The sequence below is a fragment of the Nothobranchius furzeri genome, chromosome 3, assembly GCF_043380555.1.
Source record: "Nothobranchius furzeri strain GRZ-AD chromosome 3, NfurGRZ-RIMD1, whole genome shotgun sequence".
Classification (NCBI taxonomy): Eukaryota; Metazoa; Chordata; class Actinopteri; order Cyprinodontiformes; family Nothobranchiidae; genus Nothobranchius; species Nothobranchius furzeri.
In genome coordinates this window covers 3,076,009-3,103,035 of record NC_091743.1, presented here as the reverse complement: position 1 = coordinate 3,103,035, position 27,027 = coordinate 3,076,009, and the positions used below count along the sequence as shown (strand labels likewise).

General features: G+C 42.8%; 1 protein-coding gene and 1 long non-coding RNA gene across 3 annotated transcripts; one reads left to right on the top strand and one right to left on the bottom strand.

The window, feature by feature from the left end:
- The first annotated feature begins 436 nt into the window (after positions 1 to 436).
- elf3 (E74-like factor 3 (ets domain transcription factor, epithelial-specific)) lies at positions 437 to 6,172 on the top strand. 2 transcript variants are annotated; one of them, XM_054737866.2, is made up of 9 exons: positions 437 to 523; positions 629 to 768; positions 1,252 to 1,485; positions 2,187 to 2,294; positions 2,376 to 2,486; positions 2,574 to 2,654; positions 2,723 to 2,833; positions 2,920 to 3,115; positions 3,867 to 6,172. In XM_054737866.2, the coding sequence occupies exons 2-9, from the start codon at positions 636 to 638 to the stop codon at positions 3,970 to 3,972; spliced, it is 1,080 nt and encodes a 359-aa protein (XP_054593841.2). In that variant the 5' UTR covers positions 437 to 523; positions 629 to 635; the 3' UTR covers positions 3,973 to 6,172. The 2 variants fall into 2 exon arrangements, with proteins under 2 accessions (XP_054593841.2, XP_054593840.2); XM_054737865.2 differs by having other exon boundaries at positions 2,723 to 2,842.
- Positions 6,173 to 22,482: 16,310 nt separating this feature from the next.
- On the bottom strand, positions 22,483 to 25,035 carry LOC139068964 (uncharacterized). The gene is made up of 2 exons (XR_011520196.1): positions 22,950 to 25,035; positions 22,483 to 22,867 (listed from the first exon to the last, which is right to left on the bottom strand). It is a non-coding gene; the product is annotated as an uncharacterized lncRNA (long non-coding RNA).
- Between the last annotated feature and the right edge of the window lie 1,992 nt (positions 25,036 to 27,027).

Below are 27,027 nucleotides of genomic sequence, written 5' to 3'. Positions count from 1 at the left end.
GTGCGCACACACACACGCACGCACGTGCACACACACACACACACACACTTTTCTATAAAAATCCTGCCAGGCGAAAGAGCTACAGATCAGCCACGTTGGTAAAGGTGTAGAAATATTCAGTGGATTCAAATAGATTCTTAAATGATTTAAGAAGTAAGGACAGTTTTTACTTCAGTTATTTCTGGTGGAGATGGCATCCCACCAAGCAGCGCGGATCTTGAAACGTAAGTGTAAAGAATAATAATCTGATCTTTAATAATGCCAAATGTTTGGCTAAGAGGAAAACAGGCAGAGAGAGAGAAACAGGTCAGGTTTTGTTTTTTATCAGGTTCTCTGGAAAGTGTAGGAGGGGTGGAGGTGTGGTCATGTTCAGGTGGAATTCCCCTGAAGTCCAACCCCTTCAGATAAATGCAACAACAGGTGCATATTTGTGTAAAACAGGAACTGGTGAACCAGCAGAGGAGACGACTAAGACACAGAGGACAGACAGTCCGTATCCTACCGTGGTTTGTGCTGGAACTAGGTAAATTCTTGTCCGTTTCTATCATAGGTACATCTGTGGTGGTTGTGTTAGTTTAATTTGTGTTTCTACTGATTTTCAAAACAAGATGTCTCTTGTGTCCATTAGTGGCTAGATGTCTTCACCGTGCCTCAGCAGTATCCTGACTCACGCCAATTTCACCATGTATCAGTCCGGCTTGCCGGATGTCCTCCATCAGCAGACCAACCTGCAAAACCGGAACCTGGCGTTTGGCTACAACTCAAACGGTGAGAGAGTCTGCCGTCAGTGAGGGTTTGGTTTCTGGTCCTGGAGCTTTTATCACAAAGCAGAGGCTGTGGACCAGCTCTACTCTCACAGTGAACATGGACACCTGTTTCCAACACACAGATCATCTTGATCCAACTCACACTGACCTAAATCAGACAATGAGAGTTTAATGATTCGCCACAGAGTCAATGTTTAACTCAACACCACCATCAAAGCAGAGGAAGGTTTTTGTCACACTTACAACCTTCAGACCAGCTTCTAGCTTCACAGCACATTCTGCTGAGGAGGGTTCTCACGTTAAGAATAAAAACATGTTTCTGCTATTAAAAGAATACATGAAACAACAGACGTTTGGGATTGAAGATTGTTCTTTGATGGTCAAGACCATAAAAGGGAACAACCGTGGTTTGGTAGTTCCCTTTTATGGTCTTGATAAAAGGGGAACTTGTGACGAGTTCTGGGTTGTTACTGCGTCTCCTCAGCTCACACATACAAGCACCTCAACCCAATCTGCTGGACACCAACCCATGTCCTAGAATGGATCAGTGACCTTGTTGAGAGCATGAAGTTTGATGCTAGCACCCTGAGCCTGGCTTGTTGCTCCATCGATGGTCCCTCCCTCTGCTGCTTCGATCAGGAACAAATGATCACAATCTTCGGCCCACAGATTGGGCCTCACCTCAGTCAGAGCTTACAGGAATACAAGACTAAATATGGTAATCTGTCTGTCTGTCTGTCTGTCTGTCTGTCTGTCCGTCCGTCCATCTATCTATCTGTCTGTCTATCTATCATCTGTCTGTCTATCTGTCTGTCTGTCTATCTATCATCTGTCTGTCTATCTATCTATCTATCTATCTATCTATCTATCTATCTATCTATCTATCTATCTATCTATCTATCTATCTATCTATCTATCTATCTATCTATCTATCTATCTATCTATCTATCTATCATCTGTCTATCTATCTATCTATCTATCTATCTATCTATCTATCTATCTATCTATCTATCTATCTATCTGTCTGTCTATCTATCTGTCTATCTATCTGTCTGTCTATCTGTCTGTCTGTCTGTCTGTCTGTCTGTCTGTCTGTCTGTCTGTCTGTCTGTCTGTCTGTCTGTCTGTCTGTCTGTCTGTCTGTCTGTCTATCTATCTATCTATCTGTCTGTCTGTCTGTCTGTCTGTCTGTCTGTCTGTCTGTCTGTCTGTCTGTCTGTCTGTCTGTCTGTCTGTCTATCTATCTGTCTGTCTGTCTGTCTGTCTGTCTGTCTGTCTGTCTGTCTGTCTGTCTGTCTGTCTGTCTGTCTATCTATCTATCTATCTATCTGTCTGTCTGTCTGTCTGTCTGTCTGTCTGTCTGTCTGTCTGTCTGTCTGTCTGTCTGTCTGTCTAATCCGTTTGTCCTGTCTGACTCAGAGCTGCAGAGCCTGTCAGGACCAGAACTAAGTGAGACCTGCCAGCTCCTGGACACCTTCTTGGACAACCTGACATACCCTTTGCTCAGCACCATCAAAATAGGAGCAGGCATGGAAGACTGAAGGTTTAATGGCTGTGCTTGATTTAATATGTTAAAACTTATGGAGAGTTCACCCCTTTCTTCCACAGCTGATGAAGCAGTGAGGAGACAGTTTGAATACCACAACGACTACAGTCTGCCGCCGGAGTCTGTGAGCCCCGAGTCTCTGTCTGACAGTCAGTCTGAAAGCGAATGCAGCAGTTAGTATTTCATCATCTGGTTGTCTTTGATGTTTTTCCTCCTCAGGAGTCTTGTTGTTGGTTTCAAATGAAACGTCTCATTTTCAGGTGGCGTGTTCACCTTTATGAGCTCAACGGAGTCTGGCAGCAGCGAATCAGAACAAGAGTTCTCAAACGCTGGAATGTCAAGTGAGTGAGAAGAGAAACTTCTTTTGCATGGACCGTTCTTCACTCAAATGTTCCTGTTGTGTTGACAGAGGTTCACGTCAAAACAGAGGAAAGCGAATCCCGCGTGAAGCGTCCACGAGGACGACCTCCGAAAGCCAACAGGGAGCACATCAGCAGCATGTATGACACTGCAAAGAAAAGTAAACACGGTAAACATCAGTCAGGCGTCTGCACCTCTGCTTCAGCTTTGCGTTGTGGCACACATGCTGTTATTCATCTCCTGCAGCACCTCGTGGCTCTCACCTGTGGGAGTTTATCAGGGACATTCTGATCCACCCAGATAAGAACCAGGGCCTAATGAAGTGGGAAGATCGTCAGGAGGGCGTGTTTAAGTTCCTGAAGTCTGAGGCCGTGGCGCAAATGTGGGGCCAGAAGAAGAAGAACAGCAGCATGACCTACGAGAAGCTCAGCCGCGCCATGAGGTGAGTTTGTCCTGCAAAACCATTTCTTCACCTGCTACAGATTTTACCTGAATTGGAGCTCAAGCTAAATGTTTGAAAACACACACACACACACACACACACACACACACACACACACACACACACACACACACACACACACTAGGGGTTGCATGACTTAATTTTTTTTAAAGTCGACAGTCAAGTAATGAAAATTGAGTCGACTTCGACTAGTCGTTGATGACGTCATACACCTGAAGCGGGGGGGGGGGGGGGGGGTTCGCTGGAGTTTTTGACGATTAAAATGAAATTTAAAACTCTGCATGTTACTTGTGCGATTTAGATCCGGGGCTTTTCAGAAAACATCCGGGGCTTCAGCCCAAGTAGCCGGGCCTAACGCCGCCCCTGCTAGAAATGTTAGCTAAACAAACAACTTCCACTTCTTGCTGCTTTTCTTCAAAAGCCTGCTTCACGCACAGTGGCTACGGTTGTCTGACTGGGGTCTGCTACCGCAGTAATCGCGACGGTCTGACTGGTTGTTTTGCAGATTTGGTCTATTGGGAGGGGCAGCTCTGGTGTGAAGCAACAAGACCTGATGTCTGACTCAAAGTTCCTCCTGAGCCTCAAATGAAGGCACAGATAGTGTATTTGATTAGTTACAATTACAGAATATTATCAACACTGTAGTGACTGCTGTTCAGAAAGTCTGCTGGAAATGAAAAAGAGGTTTGTGTGTACGCTGAGTGATGAACTGATGCTCCTCCACCTACAGGTATTACTACAAGAGGGAGATTCTGGAGCGGGTTGACGGCAGAAGACTTGTATACAAATTCGGAAAGAATTCCAGTGGCTGGAAGACTGAGGAAATTGGCATGTGAGTCCTTCAGAGGGTAGAGGTCAGAGAGCCAGCCTGGCAGAAAAATCTTTTTTTTTTTGTTTAAACACAAACTTCCTTTTAGCGGGAAGGTGTTGCAGACAATGTAAACCGATGCGTTTGGCACTAGTAGGTTTTATGAACCCATATTTACGATTTTATATTGTTTTCTTTTTCACTGCAAAAACTACAAGCATCATTACATGGATGTTTTTTTAGTTTCTGTAAAGTGTCACATTGATATTTGTACAGAATGATCATATGGTTTTTATATAGGACTAGCTCCTCTCGCTGATAGCACCTACAGCCTCCATCCACTCTGTTGCAGACTGTGAGAACTTTCTGTCTTTCTTTGTGGACAAAGTCAATAAGGTTAGATCTAGCATCTCTCCTTCAGCCTTATCGCCGCCTCTCCCGACTCCAACCAGGCCCATCATCCTAGATAGCTTTGCACCTGTTTCTTTGCCTGAGTTAACCAAACTAGTTAACTCTATGAAGACCTCTGCATGCCCCCTCCACATCTCACCCTCATCCTTGTTTAAAAGTGCTTTTCAGTCCATCGGTCCCAGTGTGCTCTCTATAATTAATGCTTCTCTGGTCTCTGGTCAGGTCCCTGCTTACTTTAAGAACGCTGTAATCCACCCGCTTCTTAAAAAACCGAGTCTCGACCCCTCTCTCCATAGCAGCTTCAGACCCATCTCTAAACTTCCGTTCATCTCCAAGATCTTGGAAAAGGTTGTGGCTAAACAACTCACAGCTGCTCTTGATGAACATAACATCTATGATAGCTTCCAGTCAGGTTTTCGTAGAGCTCATTCTACTGAAACAGCTCTTCTTAGGGTCTCTAGTGACCTTCTGACCCACAGTGATGCAGGGGACTGTTCTGTTCTGGTCCTGCTGGACCTGACTGCAGCCTTTGACACTGTTGACCATCACCTGCTACTGGAGAGGCTGAGAGACTGGGTAGGCCTATCAGGATCTGCTCTGGAGTGGTTCTCCTCTTATCTCTCTGAGCGCTCCTTATCTGTGGCCGTCTCCAAGTTTAGGTCCTCCACCACCTCCCTTACCCATGGTGTCCCACAAGGTTCTGTGTTGGGGCCTCTGCTCTTCCTCCTCTATCTGCTTCCTCTTCAGCACATCCTGAGCTCCTTCAAATGAATCTCCTACCATCTTTATGCAGATGACATCCAACTGTACATCTCCTTTAAGCCCCATGAGATGTCTAAGCTGCAGCTGTTACACACCTGCTTAGACTCTACTAAAACCTGGGTGACTGGGAACCCTAACCCAGGCTAAAGACCAAAGAAGAAGAAGAAGAAAGTATCATTTCTATAGCGCCTCTCAAGATAAAAATCACGAGGCGCACAAAGGTGACAGATCATCTGCTGCTGTGGCCCCCAGACTCTGGAACTCTCTCCCCCTGAGCCTGAGATCAGTGGACTCAGTGGTCTCCTTTAAAAAGCAGCTGAAAACTCACCTGTTCAAGCTGGCTTCTGGTGTTACTTCATCACCCTCTCCATGTTCTGCTCTCCCTACCTATTCCACCTTCCTCAGGATCCACTGATTTCCCTCTTTCCTATTCACTCTCTCTCCCTTTTTCCCATGTTTTTCTTTTCTCCTTTAAAATTAATTTAAAATATTTCTAATCATTTTAGAAATGATTTTATACTTTAATATTTTTTTGCTTTTGTGAAGCGCCTCATGATTTTTATCTTGAGAGGCGCTGTATAAAAGATTGTCTTCTTCTTCTTCTTAGGTTTTGTTTGGGGTTATTTGGGAGTCTTCTACTTTATCAGTGTATTAGAAATGTCTTGTTTCCTTTCCCTTAACTGGTTTAAGGTTTTCCTTAACTGTAAACCTGTTGGGGATCAAAATGTAAGATGTAAAAAATACACCAGAATGGAGGGAAATTAATGTAGGTGATCTTATTTCAAATTAACAGTACACTACATAACTATTTGTATGACTTGCTATATAAAGTGTACCTCCACGATGTGTTAGATTTTTTTGGTGATGATTCAGTATGATCTGTGTATTTTGGAAATAAGTATAAAGTATCATGTAATTTGCATTGATGAATGTCAAAGTTTTTCAATGTGCTTCTCATTCACCCATGATGAAGTAAAACTGATTTTAAATCATTTTTTAAAGAATAGTTCACAACTGTGTTATGATACTTTATTTTAATAAAGCATGAAAAGCTCCATCTTTAGTTTGTTGCTTTTTTACCCAACATGACGCACCAAAACACGTCAAATGTAGTTTATGAAATTCTCTACTTGTATTTGGTGAAGGTTTCACCCTCTATGGCTGTTCGTTAGTGGGTCAATCCCACTGCATCAGCATTTCCTGAAGGGCTTTGGTCCATGCTCACCTGCTGGGTGGGCCTCCCCCAGTCAATTCAAATTTATTTATAAAGCGTGAAATCACGACAAGCGTCGACTCAAGGCGCTTCACATAATAAACATTCCAATACAGGCCAGTTCATTAAGCCAGTCAGTAAAAAGTTCCCTATAGAGCTCCGGGAGTTGACGTCACTTCTCCCGGCATGCAACAGTTCAAATCGAAACGGCGCCATATTGGCATGCAGAAGCCGGCAGCTGGACTATTTGTTATTGTCGGAAAACTCAATCAAACGGGAAATATGGTAGATTCCTGTTGTGCCCCAGGATGCAGAACAGACACGGACGACATAAGGAATGAGCCATCTACAGGATTCCCCAAGATCCGGAGCGCCGCAAACGTTGGATCATTGTAATAAAACGCGCTAGTGACCGGGCTAAAATGAAGCTGTGGGATCCCGAGAGTAAAGGTTTTCACTTATGCAGCGACCGCTTCATATCAGGTACTTAAACCAACGTTTCCTCAACTGTGTATGGTATTTATTTTAAATGCTTTTATTACGATTCTTAGTGGGCTTCCTAAACTTATTTTGGCGTGGCTTTTTCTGTCTTATTACTCATAGCAGCAAGTAAACATCACGTAAAACGTTGCCTCGTGAGTTCTGCGTGCTGCCGTTTACGTGTTTTATGATCACAGCAATTAACCGGCTAAGCTGTATTTAATTTTTAACCAATGGTTGATCAATTGTCAGATCACACAAAAAGCACTTTGGATTGCTATTATCTGTCTCACCGAGACTACTTACGTGTAAATCTGTTATTTGTCCGTCCATCCATCCATTTTCATCCGCGTATCCGGAGTCGGGTTGCGAGGGCAGTAGCGTGACTTCCCTCTCCCCAGCCACCGGAGCCAGCCTCCTCCGGCTGGGGGAATCCCAAGGGCTTCCCCAGTCAGGTCCGGTGTTGTGCCGGTAAGAAGCCCGCTCCGACAGCTTCTGGCGTCGGAGCGGGCAGTAGAGTCGAGAGTCCCAGACCTTCTCCCCAGCTCCTCCGGCTGGGGGAATCCCAAGGGGTTCCCCGGCCAGGTCCGGTGTTGTGCCGGTAAGAAGTCCGCTCCGACAGCTTCTGGCGTTTTTAAAAAGTATCCCAGGGGCACGGTAAGGGTTGGAGATGTTTAGTCTATTTAATTTCTGACTATATGAAACGATTTCTTCGGTTTTAAAGTGTGAAGTAAACTCCGACGAAGTAAAATCCAAGCGTATCCCGTTCATGTTCATGGTTACATCCGTGTTTGTTTACCTTTTTTGCATGCCAAAATGGCGTCCACTAACTGAGAGTCACGTGGGGTCCGGAGCTCTATATACTGAACCCAGCAGGTTGCATCGAGTCACTGACTAGTGTCAGAGTCTTTGCAGCAATCCTCATACTAAGCAAGCATGCAGCAACAGTGGAGAGAAAAACTCCCTTTTAACAGGAAGAAACCTCCAGAGAATCCTGGCTCAGTATAAGCAACCATCCTCCACGACTCACTGGGGATGGAGAAGACAGAGCAGACACACACACGCACACACACACACACACACACACACGCACACGCACACACACACGCACACACACACACACAACATATGCACCAAGTAGTGTTTCTATAGTTACATTGTAATTTCTTAGTAAATATTCTATTTGGTGAGATAAACTTTATTGTATTTATCCTAGTGGATCTATAATTAAACGGCTAAACTAGTAGTAGCACATCCAACGTCAAAGAGAGTAAAAAGTTATTATCAGGAGAGGGAGAATGTTTTAGTGGTTAGCAGCAGTGTGCTAGTCGATGGCCCCCTCCATGAGGCCACCACAGCTCAGCAGAACATCGTTGTAGCTTCTTCTGGGGAGAAAAACACTTAGAGAGAAAATAAAGTTAACAGCTGAAATAGCAGGAAATAATACAGTTAAAGAGCAGATTGTAGAAGAAAGCAGTAGAGTGTGGAAAGTGGTCAGTGTGTCCTCCAGCAGTCTAAGCCTATAGCAGCATAACTACAGAGAAAACTCTGGATAACCTAGCCTTTTAGATGGAGGCATGTTGGAGGCGGGGCAAGGGAGAGCCGTCTTTACCGACTGTACACTCCACCTCCCTCTACTCCCCCCACTTGTCCAGATTTAGGCTAACATCAGATTTTAACCATAGGCCCTATCAAATAAAAATGTTTTAAGCTTAGTCTTAAAAGTAGACAAAGTGTCTGCCTCACGGTCTAAAGCTGGGAGCTGGTTCCACAAGAGAGGAGCCTGATAGCTAAAAGATCTGCCTCCCATCCTATTTTTAGATATTCTGGGAACCACCAGTAAACCTGCAGTCTGAGAGTGAAGTGCTCGGTTAGGAACGTATGGAACAATCAGATCACTGATGTATGATGGAGATTGATTGTTAAGAGTGTCATGTCCAGCAATGGTCAGTTTTTAGGTACATTTTGACCATTCGAATCTGGTCAAACTGGAGACACGAGACTGCATGTGTTCCCTTTAATCTGCCTGCCTTCATCCATCAGCTGGAGCTCAGAGCCTCTCTGCAGCTCTGAACACATGATAACATGTTGTAAACAATGATGTTCTCTCCTCAAGGCCCAAGCTTCCCTTATCGTCCTACAGGATTCTTCATGCCTCTGAATAAGTGAACACTCGCAGCTCAGATTAGTTGCTAAATCAAAGAATAATTTCTTAGATTAAATATGAACTTCTAAAACTTATAAGTTTGATAATCATTAAATAAACATTTGTTTATTGCTACAATTATAACATAAATGAAATGCTTTCATAAATCTGTGCTTGAGTGACTGAAGTTTGAAATGAATGTTTACATTGAAAGATTTATATATGTTTCAGCATGTTGCTATGGCAAGGCCATCACCATCCACACTCACACAAGGACAAAGTAAAGTGAAGTCAAACGCGTGACACATAGATATTTCTTTATCCCAGATCAGAGCATCCGGTTTCTGAGAAGGCGTGTTTCGGAGGTTGCCTTGGTAATATTCCTCACTATGTCAACCTCTGGTTGGCCACACAAATCATAACATGAGAACATTAAAACAGGATCACTTCCAGCTCTACAGTTCTAGAGGAAGCTACAGAAATGGCCGTCCGTGGTGAAGTCTCTTTAACTAAGAAGTAGCTTTGACACGCTGTCAAGGTTGTTGCAAAGCTGACACAGCAACTGGATCCTGCAGAACAAGCTGATTTGGTTCTGACTCCTTAAGGGTCTAGACGCAAATGGTTCCATCCAACCTGTGTGCCTGGCGACATCTCTGGATGGGAGAAGTTGGTGCTGTGGTCAATCTACTGGACCTGGGTGCTAAGAGGTCACCTGACCTCGATGACCTCCTGATCCGTGAAGAGGGTCTCCAAAGGGGTGAGGTAGAACACAGTGTGATTGCATCTGATGCTTTTTGATAAGAATTAACTTCATAGCTTAACACAAACCAAATTATTTTACACCCAGAACTCAGCTTTCCTAGATACAGAAGTTCTGATAACATTGCATTCACACGTAGGCACCATATACCACATCTAGATTCATCCATCACAGTAAATATTAACTTGTCATGTTTTAATTGTTTGTGAATTAAATTCTTACCTTTACAAACCTGACTCTTTCCTTGAGTCAAAACGAAGTGTTTACAATCCCTGAATAAAACAAAGAATCCTAGAATCTTCTGATTAAACATAGTAAAGACCGACCAGGCAGGTTGATATTCTATATTTATATAGAGTATCACAGTTTGTTAGTCATAAGTAAAGGTAATAGATATTGAGCTCTTAAAGCACTCAATTTACCAAACCCTACAAGAGCTTTATATGTGAGAAGAAGGATCTTAAAATCTATTCTGAATTTTACAGGTAGCCAATGTAGGGGAGCTAAGACAGGAGAGATATGATCTCTCTTTTTAATTCTCATCAGAACTCTAGCTGCAGCATTTTGGACAATGTGAAGACTTTTATTCTGTGGACTTCCTGAGAGTAATGAATTACAGTAATCCAGTCTTGATGTAATAAATGCATGAACTAGTTTTTCAGCATCACTCCTGGAAAGGATGCTTCTAATCTTAGCAATATTCCGAAGGTGGAAAAAGGAAATCCTACAAACCTGTTTAACCTGGGATTTGAATGACATGTCCTGGTCAAAGATAACACCAAGTTCCTTACTTTGTTCTCGGAGACTAATTTAATGCCGTTCAGGTCAGGCGATTGGCTAAGCAATTTCCTTTTCTGGATTTCAGGTCCAAAGATGAGAATTTCAGTCTTGTCTTGACTTAAAAGCAAAAAGTTTAGAGTCATCCAATTTTTTACGTCTTCAACACAAGCCTGTAATCTACCCAACCGATTAGGTTCATCAGGGTTAATGGATAAATATAACTGAGTATCGTCAGCATAACAGTGGAAGTTTATCCCATGCTGTCTAATGATTTTACCAATTGGGAGCATATATATAGTAAAAAGAATTGGTCCAAGCACTGAACCCTGTGGTACTCCGCAAGTAACCCTGGAGTATGAAGAAGATTTGTCTTGTACATTTACAAAATGAAATCTGTCAGACAGGTAGGATTTAAACCAGCCTAACGCTGCTCCTTTGATCCCTACAACATGTTCAAGTCTTTCTAAAAGAACATTGTGATCAACTGTGTCAAAGGCAGCACTGAGATCTAACAAGACTAGAACAGACACAAGATTCTTATCTGAGGCCATGAGAATATCATTTGTAACTCTCACTAATGCAGTTTCAGTGCTGTGATACTCTCTAAAACCAGACTGAAATTCCTCAAACAGAGCATTAAAGTTTAAATGCACACATACTTGGATGGCCACTATTTTCTCCAGGACTTTGGATAAAAATGGAAGGTTAGATATTGGTCTATAATTCATTGGGTCATCTGGATCCAGAGAAGGCTTCTTAAGTGAAAGTTTGATTACAGCAACCTTAAAATCCTGTGATACATATCCATTTACTAAGGATAGATTGATTATATCTAGAATGGGGGCAGTAACCAAAGGAAATGCATCTTTAAATAATTTGGTTGGGATCGGATCTAAAATGCAAGTTGAAGGTTTAGATGAAGCTAATATTTTTGATAACTCTGAAAGCTCAACTGGATCAAAACGGTTCAAACAGAGATGAGGTTCTACAGTTACCTCTGGTGCTGCCTCACTTACTGAGGAAGAAGAAATCACATTAGGGAGGATGCTAATGATTTTGTTTCTAATAGAATTAATTTTACTTGTGAAAAATCCCATGAAGTCATTGCTGCTGAGGGCTAAGGGAATAGATGGCTCAGAGCTATGATTCTGTGTAAGTTTGGCAACTGTACTGAAAATAAAATTTGGATTATGCTTATTCTCTTCAATTAGCGATGAATAATAAGCAGTTCTACTTTGTCGAAGCTTATTTTTATAAAGCACAAGACTATTTTCCCAGGATAAGTAGGACTTCTCATGGTGCGTAGAGCGCCATGTTCTCTCCAATTTTCTAGAGTTTTGTTTTAAAGTTCGTAAATGAGAATTAAACCAGGGAGCCAACTTCCTGTCCCTAATTACCTTTTTTTTTAAAGGGGCAACATCATCTAATGCCACACGTAAAGAGGAAGGAGCATTATGAACCAAACATCAATTTGTGAGAGGCTAGAAATGAAAATATTGCCCTCTGCTACGTTCCTCTGAGATGCTGAGGACAGTAAAGATGGAACAGTTGATATAAAAGATGCAACTGCGTTGTCAGAAAGAGACCGACTATAGTGAAATTTACTTTCATGTCTTGAGAACTCAGTTATAAAAAACTCAAAGGTTATCAGAAAGCTGTCAGGAAGGACTGGATTTCCTCACACTCTATGCCATAAGTCAGCACAAGGTCCAATGTATGATGGCAGGAGTGGGTGGAGCTATGTATTCTTTGAGTAAAACCAATTGAGTCTAAGATATTACTAAAGGCCACATTGAGGCTATCATTTTCAATGTCCACATGAATGTTAAAATCCCCCACTATAATGACCTTATCAGTATTTAGCACCAAATCAGATAAAAAAAATCAGAGATCTGATCCAAAAACTCAGAGTAAGGGCCTGGTGGACGATATAAAACTACAAACAAAAGTGGTTTAACATTTTTGCAATCTGGATTAGGAAAACTAAGGATAAGATGTTCAAAAGAACTGTAACTCCATCCATTTTAGGCCGCTTATCTGAGGTCTGGTCACGAGGGCACTAGCTTAAGCAGGGAGGCCCAGACTTCCTTCTCCCCAGCCACTTGGGCCAGCTCCTCCAGGGAAACCTAACCCCAAAATTCCACTATCTCTGCTCCGCCCCCGCGTTCCGCTGCCTCTCGCTTCCAAACTCTGATTGACTACAACGGGACAGTTTTTGCTGCGGATTTTGTGCTGGAGCGGAGTGGAGATAGTGGAATTTTGGGGTAATTCTGTTCCCTGGCCACCAGAGACATAGGGTGTGTCCAAATCCATGGGAAGGATGCTTGTAAGAGTGCATTTTGAGGTTGATGACGTCACAGCGTAGCGACGAGTACTGTCCGAATTACAAGAATACTCATTCTCGCATCCTCAAATGCGTCCTCGCTCTGCCCACATTTCGAGGTTTGGTCTGTTGTATCGTCACAGAACAAGGCTATCCCAGCATGCTTTGCGCGCCGGATTTTCTCTGTAGGCCTGCAGGTGTCCAGGGTCAGGAGAGGCTTTACCTGGTGGTCCTCCTGGGAGAGAGGCCTTCTACTGTCATTATGTTAATGTTATTTAGCTGTTTGATATTTGAACACATTTATTAAAACAAATACTAACTGATAACTCTTTCTGGTCATTGATTTTATCACCAGTTTTATTATTACAGATGTTTTTGAACATGTTACATGAACAGAAAATGAAAAGATGGTAAGGAGACAAGATTATTTATAATAGGTTACACTTATTTACAGATCAAAACCAGTATGGACCAGTTATGTACGGTTAAAGCAGGATTAACCTGAGTGACTCTTCCTGGATCATTTATTTAAACTGAGTGAGCAGGAAGTCTTTAACAGTGCAGCTGGGTCTGCTGCAGGAGGATCCAGGCGTGGATGGAGGGCTGGAGCAGACCCGTGGCTGGACGTTTCTGGCCAGAGGAACATCATACAGGACGGTCTGCAGAGAGAGCTTTGGGACGCTTCCTCTCACTGTCCACTCCATCGTCCATCTACAGGAACCGCTGGGCTGGCTCAGACGACGGCTGTTACATCTCCAAGATGTATTCAGAAATATGAAATGAGGAGATGGTTTATGGATCCGCTGGTATAACAATTGTGACTCTTCAGCAAATAAAACTACATTGTTGTTTTTAATAGAGGTTCCTACATAAATGACTTGCCTGTTAACAGCAGTGGTGGTCTGCTGGTACCTCCTGCAGGACAGAGCACCACTGACCTCCTCCGCACACATCTTCCTCAGGCTCATCCTGCAGACCCACAACTTCACCAGCACAGATGCAGACGTGCAGCACAGTGCATGCTGACCTGTAATAGATTAAATAAGAGTTTTTTTAATTGAAAAATGTAAAACAAAACATAACTTTCAGTACACTGGTTGTGTTCAGTTTAAAGAAAAGCAGCAGGGAATAGTTAAATAAAAACTACAGAGAATTTACATTTTTAAGACAGATCTAATCATTATTAGGCTCAAGTTGAATAAACAAATGCACATTGAAAACAGTTCAATGCTATTTTATTCTAAAGCCGGATTTTTAAAATGTTTTACCCTCATTTGATGCAAAATAAGAAATTCTAAGGTCCAGTTTACATTAGAAAAAATCCTGCTGCATTCAACATTTATAATGCATTTGGTTTATATTAATTACCTACATGATAATACTCTGTAGAAATGTGTTGTGTACGTTTAACAAGTTCATTCTGTAGCTTAAAACATACATGAAACCATCTAAAGTTAGCATGTAAGTCCTGAAAGCTTCTAGAATAAACAAAGTTACTTTACCTGAAAACGGTTGTGAACAAACGCTGCTGATGGACGTGAAGCTGCTCTAGCTCCTTAATATTCCTGCTCCAGTCTCTCTAGCTTTAGCATTTTTCCTTTGCGTGTAGCTGCCGCCACGGCTGTGACGGGACCTGCGGGCCACCGTAGAGGTGAAGGCTAGACTGTCCGAATTCAGAGCCGCTGGGTTCCGGTTTTAGCCGGTCTAAGTCTGAATGCTGGTGACAAGCCTTACAGATTTACTCTCAGGTGGAGCATCAAAGCGTCTGCTTTTAATGTCACGCCTGATACTTAAAACTTTATTGTTATTGTTTTTGAATGCTTTGTAATTCCGACCAGACACGGAGACAGAGGTGAAAGAGAAGGGAAAAGACAAAAGGTGGGGAGAGAGGAGGTGGGGGGAGGGGGCTCCACAAAAATAAACAATGATGAACAAGAGTCTGCTTCTAGACCTGCAGAAAGAGAAACAAAAAGGGACACAACAACAATACAACAAGATCTAGCTATCACTGCGTCAACTTGAAGAAAAATACAATCAACATTGTTTAACTGAACAATCACACGATAATAAATCACAGTGCATTAAGTGCCAACCATAGCCTTAAGACCTGTGTTGAACGTGCCCAAGCCCATACTTTTGAGAGCACCATGTGAGCACCTGTGTGTGTGTACACGCGCTTGTTTATGTAAGGTTTCTCTATAGGAGCGTCCAACAGAGAGTGTGAGGGACCACAGATCCGCCCCCCAAAGATGCGCAGGAGACGGCGGGAGCTCCAAGTCCCAGAGATCCAGGAGCTGTCCCAGAGCACAGGAACCCCAAGGAGACTGCAACCAGAAAGGCCCCCGCCCCCCTCGAGAGGCGTAGAGGATCGCCCCAGGGGGCCACAACCAGCAGCCGGCAGAGTCCCGGGAGATATCAGCGGCAAGCCCACAGGCCCGCCCACAGCCTCCCACCCCCTAGCCGGCCGAGCACGGGACCCAGGGGCGACCACCCCCGCCGGGGACCGAGCAGAGCCCAGGGACCCAGACCCCACCAGGCAGCCACCGGGATTGATCAGGCAGACACCAAAAATCTTAAACCCCCTGACCCGGGAGCCACGAACACTCAGGCAGACCAAGGCACCGCACCCCACACCAGGTGTGGCAGGGGGAGGGGAGACGAAGATCTATATCATCAAAAGAAGTCCCAGGAGAGGGGAGGAGTCAAAGGCCCCACCTGACATATACAGTCATACACAGACACAGTCACACACTCCCTCCCTCATGCTCACACATACACATACAACCTAGGACTTACAAAAATGCACGCCGGACACCCACTCATGCTCCCCATACACACCCTATTCACTCTGGTCCCGGTACTGCTGCACATTGGGTACAACCATCACCGGTAACCAGAGTTTGACCCTTTCTGCTGGGGTGCTGATGAGCAGGCTCCCCCGCCCAACGCTGAGCACAGCAACCCACCACCCCAGAACCCAACCAGACGGCCAGATCTCCCTCCTAGCCTCCAGCCCCAGGAAGCCTAGCAACAACAGAGGTGGCTAAGACCCCTAGTCTCCCTCCACCTGCTCCAATATAGTGTTGTGTGATCATGAGGTGTATTCCATGGCTGTGGTGAGCGGGCAGTGCAGGTCCTTAGTCAACTTAAGGTTGCCAACATTTTTCCGCTACGTTTTCTTTTATAAATCCCAAAGTTTGCGTGGAAAGTTGCTTAAGCAGTTTTTCGACCCCGTTTTGTGCGTAAGCAAGCTTGATAAATGAGGCCCCAGTTCATGTAGAATGATCCCTGGTATTTTTACTGTGATTGCCTCTGTATTCCTATAAAATCACGGAACAACAGCATGTTCAGGTCAAACAAGCCTGCTTCCCCAGTGCCTTCCAAAGGCAGCGTAATACGTGATGATGTCATGTGCGTTGACGCTCAGGCATAGCCCGTAGTGTTTGCTATCCGTAGCTTAGCGTTAGAGCGAGAGGCAGTGTTTCCAACGCCGTGACTTTGTCACTGTTCTTAGCGCCTAGCGACAAACCTAGCAACATTTCTGAGGATCCTTTTCTACTTTCTCTAGAACTTTCTTGTATATATTCCCTGCAGATTAGCAACAAAGGACCCATTTAGAACAGAATAGAATAGACTTTTTTGATCCCACAGTGGGGGAATGCACTTGTTAAAGCAGCACCAACACTTAAGAGAATCATTTGAAGAAAATCAGTAACAAAGGTACATGTATACACACAGAGGCAGTAGTCTAGAGTTGTAACCTTCAACCGTTAAAAGCCACAAATAAAAAAAGGAAAAAACTTGGGTTCCAACACCATGCAGCACACTGCAAGAGACACAGACATACTATGTAAATCTGGTATTGAATGAGTATTGAACACATAATGAATATTGCACTGGCGTTATTGTGTAACAGGATAATGCCAGACTGAGAATTTGTTGGTTTGGGGCCCAGGCAAGGGGGAGGTTCCAAAGCAAGGCGGAAAATGTTAGGATTGGGTGAAACTGGAAATCAGGGACTGATTGTGACCTAGCTTTGTTGCTACTGGACTTGTACGTAATAATATTTTTGTCCAACAGTGTGTGTGTGTGTGTGTGTGTGTGTGTGTGTGTGTGTGTGTGTGTAACACTTTGCCTTAAAAAACAACCATGTGTTTGATTATTTGTTGATTCTTTCAACCTGAATGAGCCGTGAACAGTTCAGCTATATCTGCTTACTCATTGGCTTCAGGTTTCAGAGTGCAAAAGTGGTCAAACCTGCTGAAGGGAAAGTGACACAACACAAAGTATGTTAAAAACCTTCCTTTTCCACACATAGCCCAGCTGAAGAAGCACAGAAACTGAATTCATACATTTAAAATGATAACTGCTCTCAAAGCACTGTTTCCAACTGGTCCCTGTGCATCGTCCTCTGTATCATTTCTTATATAACATCTTGATGCAGTTGTTTCACAAATCCTTTGAAGTCAAATTTTGTAGGTTAGAGCTCTCAGTACAGTTCTGCTCATGCTGACAGATCGTTCCAGAAGCACAAGAACCTTGGGTGCTAAAGAGCAGACTCTAGTAAAAAGCATATTTATATGTCTAATGGCTGGGATGAGAATCAGCTTCTCTAAACCCGAGACCATGGTCTTGAATGGGAAAAGGGTAGAAAGCCTTCTCCGGGTCAGGGACAAGGTTCTGCTTCAAGTGAAGGAGTTTAAGTATCTCAGGGTCTTGTTCTGCGTCTGCAGCGATGCGGGCATTGTACCGGTCTGTCGTGGTGAAGAGAGCTGAGCAAGAAGGCGAAGCTCTCGATTTACCGGTGGATCTACGTTCCTACCCTCACCTATGGTCATGAGCTTTGGGTAGTGACCGAAAGAACGAGATTGCGGATACAAGCGGCCAAAATGTGTTTTCTCCCAAGAGTGGCTGGGCTCTCCCTTAGAGATAGGGTGAGAAACTCGGTCATCCGGGAGGGGCTCGGAGTAGATCCGCTGCTCCTCCATGTTGAGAGGAGCCAGTTGAGGTGGCTCGAGCATCTGGACTGGATGCTTCCTGGACGCCTCCCTGGTGAGGTTTTCCAGGCACGTCCAACCAGGAGGAGACCTAAAGGTAGACCAGGACACGGTGGAGGGACTATGTCTCTCACCTGGCCAGGGAACACCTTGGGATTCCCCCGGAGGAGCTGGCCCAAGTGGCTGGGGAGAGGGAAGTCTGGGCGTCTCGGCTTACACTGCTGCCCCCACGACCCAACTCCCAATAAGCATTTATAAATGGATGTCTAACCATTCAGATGAGTAATGGGCATGAAGCCCCCTCACAGGGCTTGTGAGTGGCCAGGCCACAGGAGAGGTGTAAGGAGTGTCAGAACCAGTCTTTCCAGAACTTCTGCAATATGAAGTCAAATGATTTGTGGCCAGGTGGGTTTTGTAGGTAGTGGTACAGGTAAGGATGATTTACAGCTCACTCAAGGCAGAGTGAGGAAAGAGCTGTGTGACTTTTAAAACTGATTTTAATGTGAAGACCATGAGCAATCCAGTGGTTAGGTCTAGTTCTGATTAAGGTCAGTTTACACAAAAGACCCACTTCAAAATAGAGATGCCGATACCGATATCCGACATCAAGATCACCGTTATGGCTGATAACCAATATTTGCTGATATCGATATGCTGACATTAATGCTCCTACAATCGGCAGATTTTGTGTAGAATAAAAATGATTAAAGCTTAATTGATGTTGTTATGTACACACAACACACACATTTACAGTTCTGAGATGATTACAATCACTGTCACATGACTAACCCCCCCCCCCCCCCCCCCACACACACACACCCTACCCCTCTGAAACAGGGAAACACATGGAGACAAGAAGGAAAAAATATCGGCCCAGTTTTATTTATTGGGCCGATACCGGTATGTTAAAAACTGACTAACATCGGCTGATACCGATATTGATGGTGATATATTGTCCATCGCTACTTCTAAATAGCCTCAGGTCCCTGAAAAGGTGAATTTTACATTTGATGCCACAGTAACAAGTGTAACTCCTGGACCTTCACACACACACACCGTGTGACTCGTAGAGGACGCAATGATGCAAAACGGACAGAATTATTAAAACACGTCCAAACTTGCTCAAACGACCCAAATGGATTGCTGTCATTCATAAATAGGTTCAAAAAACTGAAGTGAGAGGTTCGTGTAAACGTTTCATCAGACAACTATTCATTTAGTATGACATCATTGTTTGGGTTGCAACATTTAGAACAACAAACGTGCTAAATGTTTTAATGGCTTAGGCCTTTAAGCTAATCTACGGCAATGGCTAAAACTAGCCAACCTCTTCTGGGCACAGAGAGATGTTGTGCAAACAGAAAGTCTGCTCATTCAGGTTTGGAAGCTCAAATCCTCGTGAGAGTTGACAGCTCTGACAGCTCTAAGCACATACCGCTGTGATCCCATCATCATTCCACTTTCCAGACTTGCTGTTTGAAGAACAAACGTGCTGCCCTTTGTGAACAACAGAATAAACTACAACTATTTCTCCGTGCAGACACTCTAAAGGGTTCATTCTTTCCGTTTGGATAACAATACCAGGTTGATCTCTGATCATTAGCGGAACTGATCCTAGACCAGATATGAGAGCAGGTTGCTGCCTTTTTCCCAGGAAACTGGGCCATCACTCCGTCGTTGTCAGATTGTATTAGAAAACCTAAATCAGCTCTTAAAAAGCACTAATCTTTAACCAGATACCTGTTACCTAACCACTCTTCTGAAAAATCAGCCCCAACACAGCAGAGAGGAAACAGCACAGCTCTCCTCCCACAAAGTCAACATACCTGTCCAGCAGGTAAATCTGGCCGCTAGCCAACATGTGTTTGTTGCACGTAGCTTACTGGAAACCTCGTGAGCTGTGCCAGAAATAAATACCGGAGGGCGGGAGTGGTTTTTTTTTACTGCTGTGATCTCACCCTCTCCAGCAGAAAAATGCATATGCAGCCATTGTGTCCTTGCCCTGAGTCACATATTAAACTAATGCCAAGCCTTTTGTAAAGTTCCTTATAAAATCAACTGTATCAGTGAGCTGCACGAAACCATGTGGAAAACAGAAGCTGAACCAGTTAGGAGATGTTATTAAAGCGTGTTGTGTTTCTTGTGTAAATGGAAGCATGTGAACATCTACCTTCTTGCTGACGTGTTGAAGTAAAACAGAAAGTCAGAGGTTTAACACAAACCCTCAGCTTGATGCTATGTTGGGTCTGCTCCTGGAGGCAGCTAACGGGGAAAGGATCCGTGGAAATGCTTCAACAAATCAGGAGCTGTTGGGCCACGGCCTGCTCAAAGGCTCTGCGGCAGACGTTTAGAGGGAGCCATAATACCGCTCGTGTGTGTGTGTGTGTGTGTGTGTACCTATTCAACAGGGGGCTTGGACATCGTTACACATTCACCAGCAGTGGACTATCGAGCCAGCAGGGGACAGTTCTGAGGTCCCCTGCTGGACATGCTTTATATCATGCTGAAGCCATACCAAAACCATCCGGTGAACTTTTGTAACTTTAGCCAACAGGGAACCTGAAAGTGTGTGAGTGTTACAGCTGATGTTCAGCAGTGCCCCTGCAGGTGGGAACAGTTAACGCTGCATTCACACACGAGTTGCTTTTTACACTCCTCCATGGCGAAGGCAGCCTTTCCTTCTGTGGAGCAGACCAGTATCTTCAAACACAATCTGGTATTTTTGAAGCAACATGTAAAGGCTTAGTTTTAGTTGGTGTCTGAAACGCCATACTAATAAAAATAAATGAAATCACAATAAAATTAGATTAAAAAAAGGTCAGGCCCCAATCACAAGGTGCGATTTGTGGCCATCTTTGCCAGATCCCTCGTTGCGAGCATAATCCAGTAAAAAAAAAACAGTGAACGTGAGGGTTATTTGCACATCTGTGGCCGTCCAGTCTGATCGGCGCAGCTGCAGCTATTTGAGCCGTCCCACAACCCAAATCAGCGCCAGCACTGCTTGAAACCCTACAGTTCCTGTCTGCAACCGGCCAATGAAAAGAGCCCTTTGGGACGCTGCAGCATAGCTTCAGTTTCAAGTTATGTTTAAAATGTGGATTATAAACTACACACCAGTTTTCATTATCAAGTCAAACCGGAGTTATACTAAAATAATTAAACTACCTTTTAAAGCCCAAATCACACTGTGTGAATTATGGCCGTTACACAGGATTGTTTAGGGCACACGGTACGCTGCGAGATTTCGGTGAGGCAGACGGCACGACGTCTCTCTCCAGCAGGACGCTGCATCATGAGCACCCCCCCCCCCCCAAAAGCACACGTCACCAAGCAGAAAAAATAAACACACTTAGTTTTAGCCATGACCCAGCTCATCTTCCTCAAAGACGAAGCTTCGCTTTTAAAACCCTCGCTTTGGCGTCAGACTCAGGCTACGGGTCTCCGTTTCCCATCTTCCAGCTAAAAGATGATCTGTCAGCTGGTCGTTCATCCTTCTCCTTTATACACAAGAACCCACTAAACTACAATCTGTCACAGATCGCCCCAACATAACTTTTGATCCGGTCCACGTGACAGATCACACCCGCTGTCCCTCTGCAGCTAAACGCTGCTGAACCATCCTTGTGGGTTGAATATGTGAGATTTCTACTAGGGATGAGCGAGTACACCACTATCTGTATCTGTATCTGTTCAACCAACTAAATTATCTGTATCTGTACCCGGAATGGGCGTGGCATAACCCGGAAGTGGGCGTGGCATAACCCGGAAGTGGGCGTGGTTTACATCAATATATTATTTTACGTCTGAAATTGATATGGATTGATCAGAAGTTGCTATGTGTTATTGTTTATTTGAAAACTATTTACAGAGCAGCCTCAGAATTGAGATTAAATATTTTTACGTTACTGTCTGTGTGCGGGTGGATGAACAGGACTGACTGCGCTCCCGGCCGGCTGCAGTTTTGTGTGTAGGGAGGGGCGGGCGCTCTATGTGACTGGCCAATCACAGAGCGTGAAGACAGTCCGTTACCCAATGAGGATTTTCCTTCAGCATGATTACAGATATTGACTCGTTTTACTCGTTTCATGCTCGTATTCGTCAAAAAAGCTTTATCCGTACTGGATACTCGTCTGAAACGAGTATCCGGCTCATCCCTAATTTCTACCAACAGCAAAGGGATCTCGTGTTTTTGTAGTTTCTTTTGTTTGTGAGCTCATCTCCTCTCAGCTCTCACAGAATCACGGTTTTCACCATTTATAATCTGATGGTCTAACAAAGGTTGTTTATTTATTTAAGTATAACTTTGGTTTAACTTGGGCTGTTAACAGGATTAAAACCTAGCGTGTAGTTCATAATCCACATTTTAAACATAAATTGAAACTGAAGCTCAGAGAGGCGGAGTCTTGCTAGGACTTAAAACAGTCAGCGTCAGGATGATTTGCATATATGTGCACCATGCTGTGAACGTCCAGTGTGACCGGATCTGTGACAGCTTTTTGAGCCGTCCCTCGACCAAATCAGCCTAAAAAAGTCTTCAAGCATGCTTGAAAACCTATGACTCCTGTCTGCAATCGACCAATAAAAACACCTTTGGGACGCCACTGTCATGTTGTGGGCAAACTGTTGAACCCAGGACATGAAGAACCACACGAGGAGATCAGGTAAGTAAGTAAAAATAGATAAAATATTTATTAAATGAGGATCATGGAAAACTAAAGATGCTGCTCCATGAAACAGGAACAGGAAGGGACCGGAATCTAAAACGAGAGAATAAACAATTGTAAATACGTGCCAGAACCAGAGAACCAAGAGAATAAGTCTTTTGGGGGAAAGCGTTCTTACGGTCGTCGACCAGGTCTTAACGGTGGTGAACTGGGAGAAGTCCAGTAAAGGAGAGGCGACAGGAACGATGCTGAGGTGGAGATAGCTAGGAGGTGGTACTGTGTAGGTTGGCAGGCAGGCGGGCGATGGAGAGTGGGGACCAGAGGATCCTGAACGGCGGGACGTTGAATACAACTCCAGACGTGGTTAAAGATGCAAGGCAAGAATAACTAGAGACAAAAACACACAGGACTACACAGTACTACACAGTACTACACAGAAATTCAGGAGATGTACTGGACAGGAAGCTACCCTTGGTGAGAGTATCGACCGGCGCTGGAGTTGTGTCACACCGCTCCTTAAATCCCCTGACCCTCTGATTAGTGAGATCAGGATCAGCTGGAGCTTGTTGCCACGCCCACCTGAAAACAGAAAACTGGAAACTGCCTGGTCTCCTTGGAATGTTTTAGGCAGACCGTGACAGCCGCAGCAGTGATTCTCTGAGCTTCAGTTCCAATTTATGTTGAAAATGCGGATTATACGCCGTGAAACTCTGACACAAAATCATATCTACTGATCAACACATCAACTTTTCCCCTCAGAATTCTGACTTTAATCTCAGAATTCAAACATTAATAATCCTTCTGAAAAAAGTCAGAATTCTGAGAAAAAAGTCAGAGTTGTGACCTTTTTCTCAAAATTCTGTCTTTAAGAATTCTCACCTTCTTTTCAGAATTCTGACTTTTTTCCTTTGAATTCTGACTTTAATCTAAGAATTCTGACCCTAATTCTGAGAAAACAAAATCAGAATTCTGACTCAAATAACAGAATTCTGACAATGTGAGAATTTTGAGAAAAAGGTTAGATTTCTTACTTCTTTTTCAGAATTCAGATTTTTTCCCCCTCAGGATTATAATCATGAGAAAGAAGCCAGAATTCTGACTCTACTAACAGAATTCTGAGAAAATTTCAGAATTCTGTTATTAGAGTCAGAATTCTGACTTTAATGTCAGAATTTTGAGGAGTAAAATCAGAATTCTGAAAAAAAGGTGACAATGCTTAAAGACAATTTTGACAAAAAAGTTAGAATTCTGACCTCTTTCTCGGAACTCTAACTGTAATCTCAGAATTCTGAGAAATAAATTCAGTTTTCTGAAAAGGAAGTCAGACTTTTAGATTCTAGATTTAATCAAGTTTACTCAAACATGTCAACAATGCACAGAAACAGAAATATTGCATTTGTAATGACCCAATTATACAGTTAATTAGCAAAAAAAAAGTTATTTTGGGGTTTAGTTACTCTTTAAAGTCAGAATTCCGAGATAAAAAGTCAAAATTATGAAAAAAAATAAACGTGAGAATTCTTCCATTAAAGAAAGAATTTTGAGAAATATTTCAGAATTCTGACTTTTAAAAAAATCAGAAATCTGACTTCTTTCTCAGATTTCTGGCTTTAATCTCATAATTCTGACCTTTTTTCTCAGGATTATTAAAGTAAAAATTCTGAAACTAAAGTGAGATTTCTGAGAAGGAAGTCAGAATTTTGAGAAAGAAGTCAGATTTTGGATTTAAATCTCAGAATTTTAACTTTAATAATCCTGAGAAAAATTAATCTGAATTCTGATTTAAAAAATTCTCTCAAAATTTTGTCTTTAAAATCCTGTCTTTAATCTAAAAACTCTCACCATTTTTTTCTTAGGACTACTGACTTTTTACCTCGGAATTCTGACTTTAATGTCAGATATCGTCAAATAACAGAATTCCTAATTTTTTCAGAATTCTAGCTTCTTTCTCATGATTAATAAAGTTAGAGTTCCGACATTAAAGTAAGAATTTTGAGAGAAAAAGTCACCTTTTTTTTTCAGAATTTTGACTTTTTTTCCCCAAAGAATTCTGACTTTAATCTCAGAATTCTGGCTTCTTTTTCAAGATTATTTTAGTTAGTCAGAATTCTAAGATTGAAGTCACAATTCTGAGGAAAATGATCTGAAATCTAAAAAAAGGTGAGAATTCTTATATTAAAGGCAGAAATTTGAGAAAAAAAGTCCGAATTCTGACTCAGAATTTTAACTTTAATAAACCTGAGAAAAATAAATCTGCATTCTGTTAAAAAAATGTCAGAATTATGACTTTTTTTTCTGAAAATCCATTCTTTAATCTAAAAATTCTTACTTTTTTTAGGACTTCTGACTTTTTTCCTTGGAATTCTGACTTTAATGTCAGGTAATGTCAAACAACAGAATTCTTTTTTTTTCCCAGAATTCTAGCTTCTTTCTCATGATTGTTAAAGTTAGAATTCTGACATTAAAGTCAGAATTTTGAGAAAGAAGTCAGAATTCTGAGAGAAAAAGTCACAATTTTTTTTCATAATTTTGAAGTTTTTCCAAAAAATTCTGACTTTAATCTCAGAATTCTGGCTTCCTTTTCAAGATTATTTTATTTAGAGTCAGAATTCTGAGATTAAAGTCAGAATTCCAAAAACAAAAAATTGTGAAATTTAAACAAAGTGAGAATTCTTAGATTAAAGGCAGAATTTTGAAAAAAAAATCAAATAAAAAAGTCACAATTCTGACTTTTTAAAAATCAGAATTCTGACTTCTTTCTCAGAATTCTTTTATTCTCATAATTCTGACTTTTTTCCCTCAGGATTATTAAAGTAAAAATTCTGAAATTAAAGTCAGAATTCTGAGAAGGAAGTCAGAATTTTGAGAAAGAAATCAGATTTTGGACTTTAATTAATCTCAGAATTTTAACTTTAATAATCCTGAGAAAAATTAATTTGAATTCTGCTTAAAAAGTTTTTTTTCTCAAAATCCTGTCTTTAATCTAAAAATTCTCACCATTTTTATAGGACTTCTGACTTTTTACCTCAGAATTCTGAGTTTAATGTCAGTTATCATCTGTCATGGTCTGAGGTAATGATTTAACCCAAGACATGCAGAATAACACACTGGAGCAGGATGTGAAAAAATAAAGATTTATTTGGTAACTAGAACTTAGGGTGCACTGGAAATCCAGTGAATGGGTAAACGGGAGCAGCGTCTGAGGGAAGGGAAACAGAGGTGAGTCCTTGATTGAAACTGTACAGGTGCTGGCCAGTAAATTAGAATATCATCAAAAGGTTGAAAATATTTCAGTAATTCCATTCAAAACGTGAAACTTGTACATTATATTCATGCAATGCACACAGACCAATGTATTTCCAATGTTCATTACATTTAAATTTGATATTCATAAGTGACAACTAATGAAAACTCCAAATTTGGTATCTCAAAAAATTAGAATATTCTGAAAAGGCTGAAAATAGAAGACACCTGCTGCCACTCTAATCAGCTGATTTACTCAAAACACCTGCAAAGGCCTTTAAAAGGTCCCTCAGTCTTGTTTAGAAGGCACCACAATCATGGGGAAGACTTCTGACTTAACAGCTGTCCAAAAGACAATCATTGACACCTTGCACAAGGAGGGCAAGACACAAAAGGTGATTGCTAAAGAAGCTGGCTGTTCGCAGAGCTCTGTGTCCAAGCACATTAACAGACAGGCGAAGGGACGGAAAAAATGTGGTAGAAAAAAGTGTACAAGCTCTAGGGATAACCGCACCCTGCAGAGAATTGTGACGACAAACCCATTCAAAAATGTGGGGGAGATCCACAAAGAGTGGACTGCAGCTGGAGTCAGCGCTTCAAGAACCACCACGAGGAGACTCATGAAAGACATGGGATTCAGGTGTCGCATTCCGTGTGTCAAGCCACTCTTGAAAATGAAACAGCGCAAGAAGCGTCTCGCCTGGGCCAAGGACAAAAAGGACTGGACTGATGCTGAGTGGTCCAAAGTTATGTTTTCTGATGAAAGCAAGTTCTGTATTTCCTTTGGAAATCAAGGACCCAGAGTCTGAAGGAAGAGCGGAGAAGCACAGAATCCACGTTGCATGAGGTCCAGTGTAAAGTTTCCACCGTCAGTGATGGTGTGGGGTGCCATGTCATCTGCCGGTGTTGGCCCACTCTGTTTCCTGAGGTCCAGGGTCAATGCAGCCGTCTACCAGGAAGTTTTAGAGCACTTCATGCTTCCTGCTGCTGACCAACTTTATGGGGATGCAGACTTCACCTTTCAACAGGACTTGGCACCTGCACACAGTGCCAAAACCACCAGCACCTGGTTCAAGGACCATGGTATCCCTGTCCTTGATTGGCCAGCAAACTCGCCTGACCTTAACCCCATAGAAAATCTATGGGGTATTGTGAAGCGGAGGATGCAATACGCTAGACCCAACAATGCAGAGGAGCTGAAGACGACTATCAGAGCAACCTGGGCTCTCATAACACCTGAGCAGTGCCACAGACTGATCGAGTCCATGCCACGCCGCATTACTGCAGTTATTGAGGCAAAAGGA

Bases quoted from the DNA above. Each gene is read 5' to 3' on its own strand.
- elf3 (XM_054737865.2), top strand. From the start codon at position 636: ATGTCTTCACCGTGCCTCAGCAGTATCCTGACTCACGCCAATTTCACC. The intron at 2,843-2,919 runs GTAAACATCAGT...CATCTCCTGCAG, and splicing joins TGCAAAGAAAAGTAAACACG to CACCTCGTGGCTCTCACCTG. The intron at 3,116-3,866 runs GTGAGTTTGTCC...CTCCACCTACAG, and splicing joins AAGCTCAGCCGCGCCATGAG to GTATTACTACAAGAGGGAGA.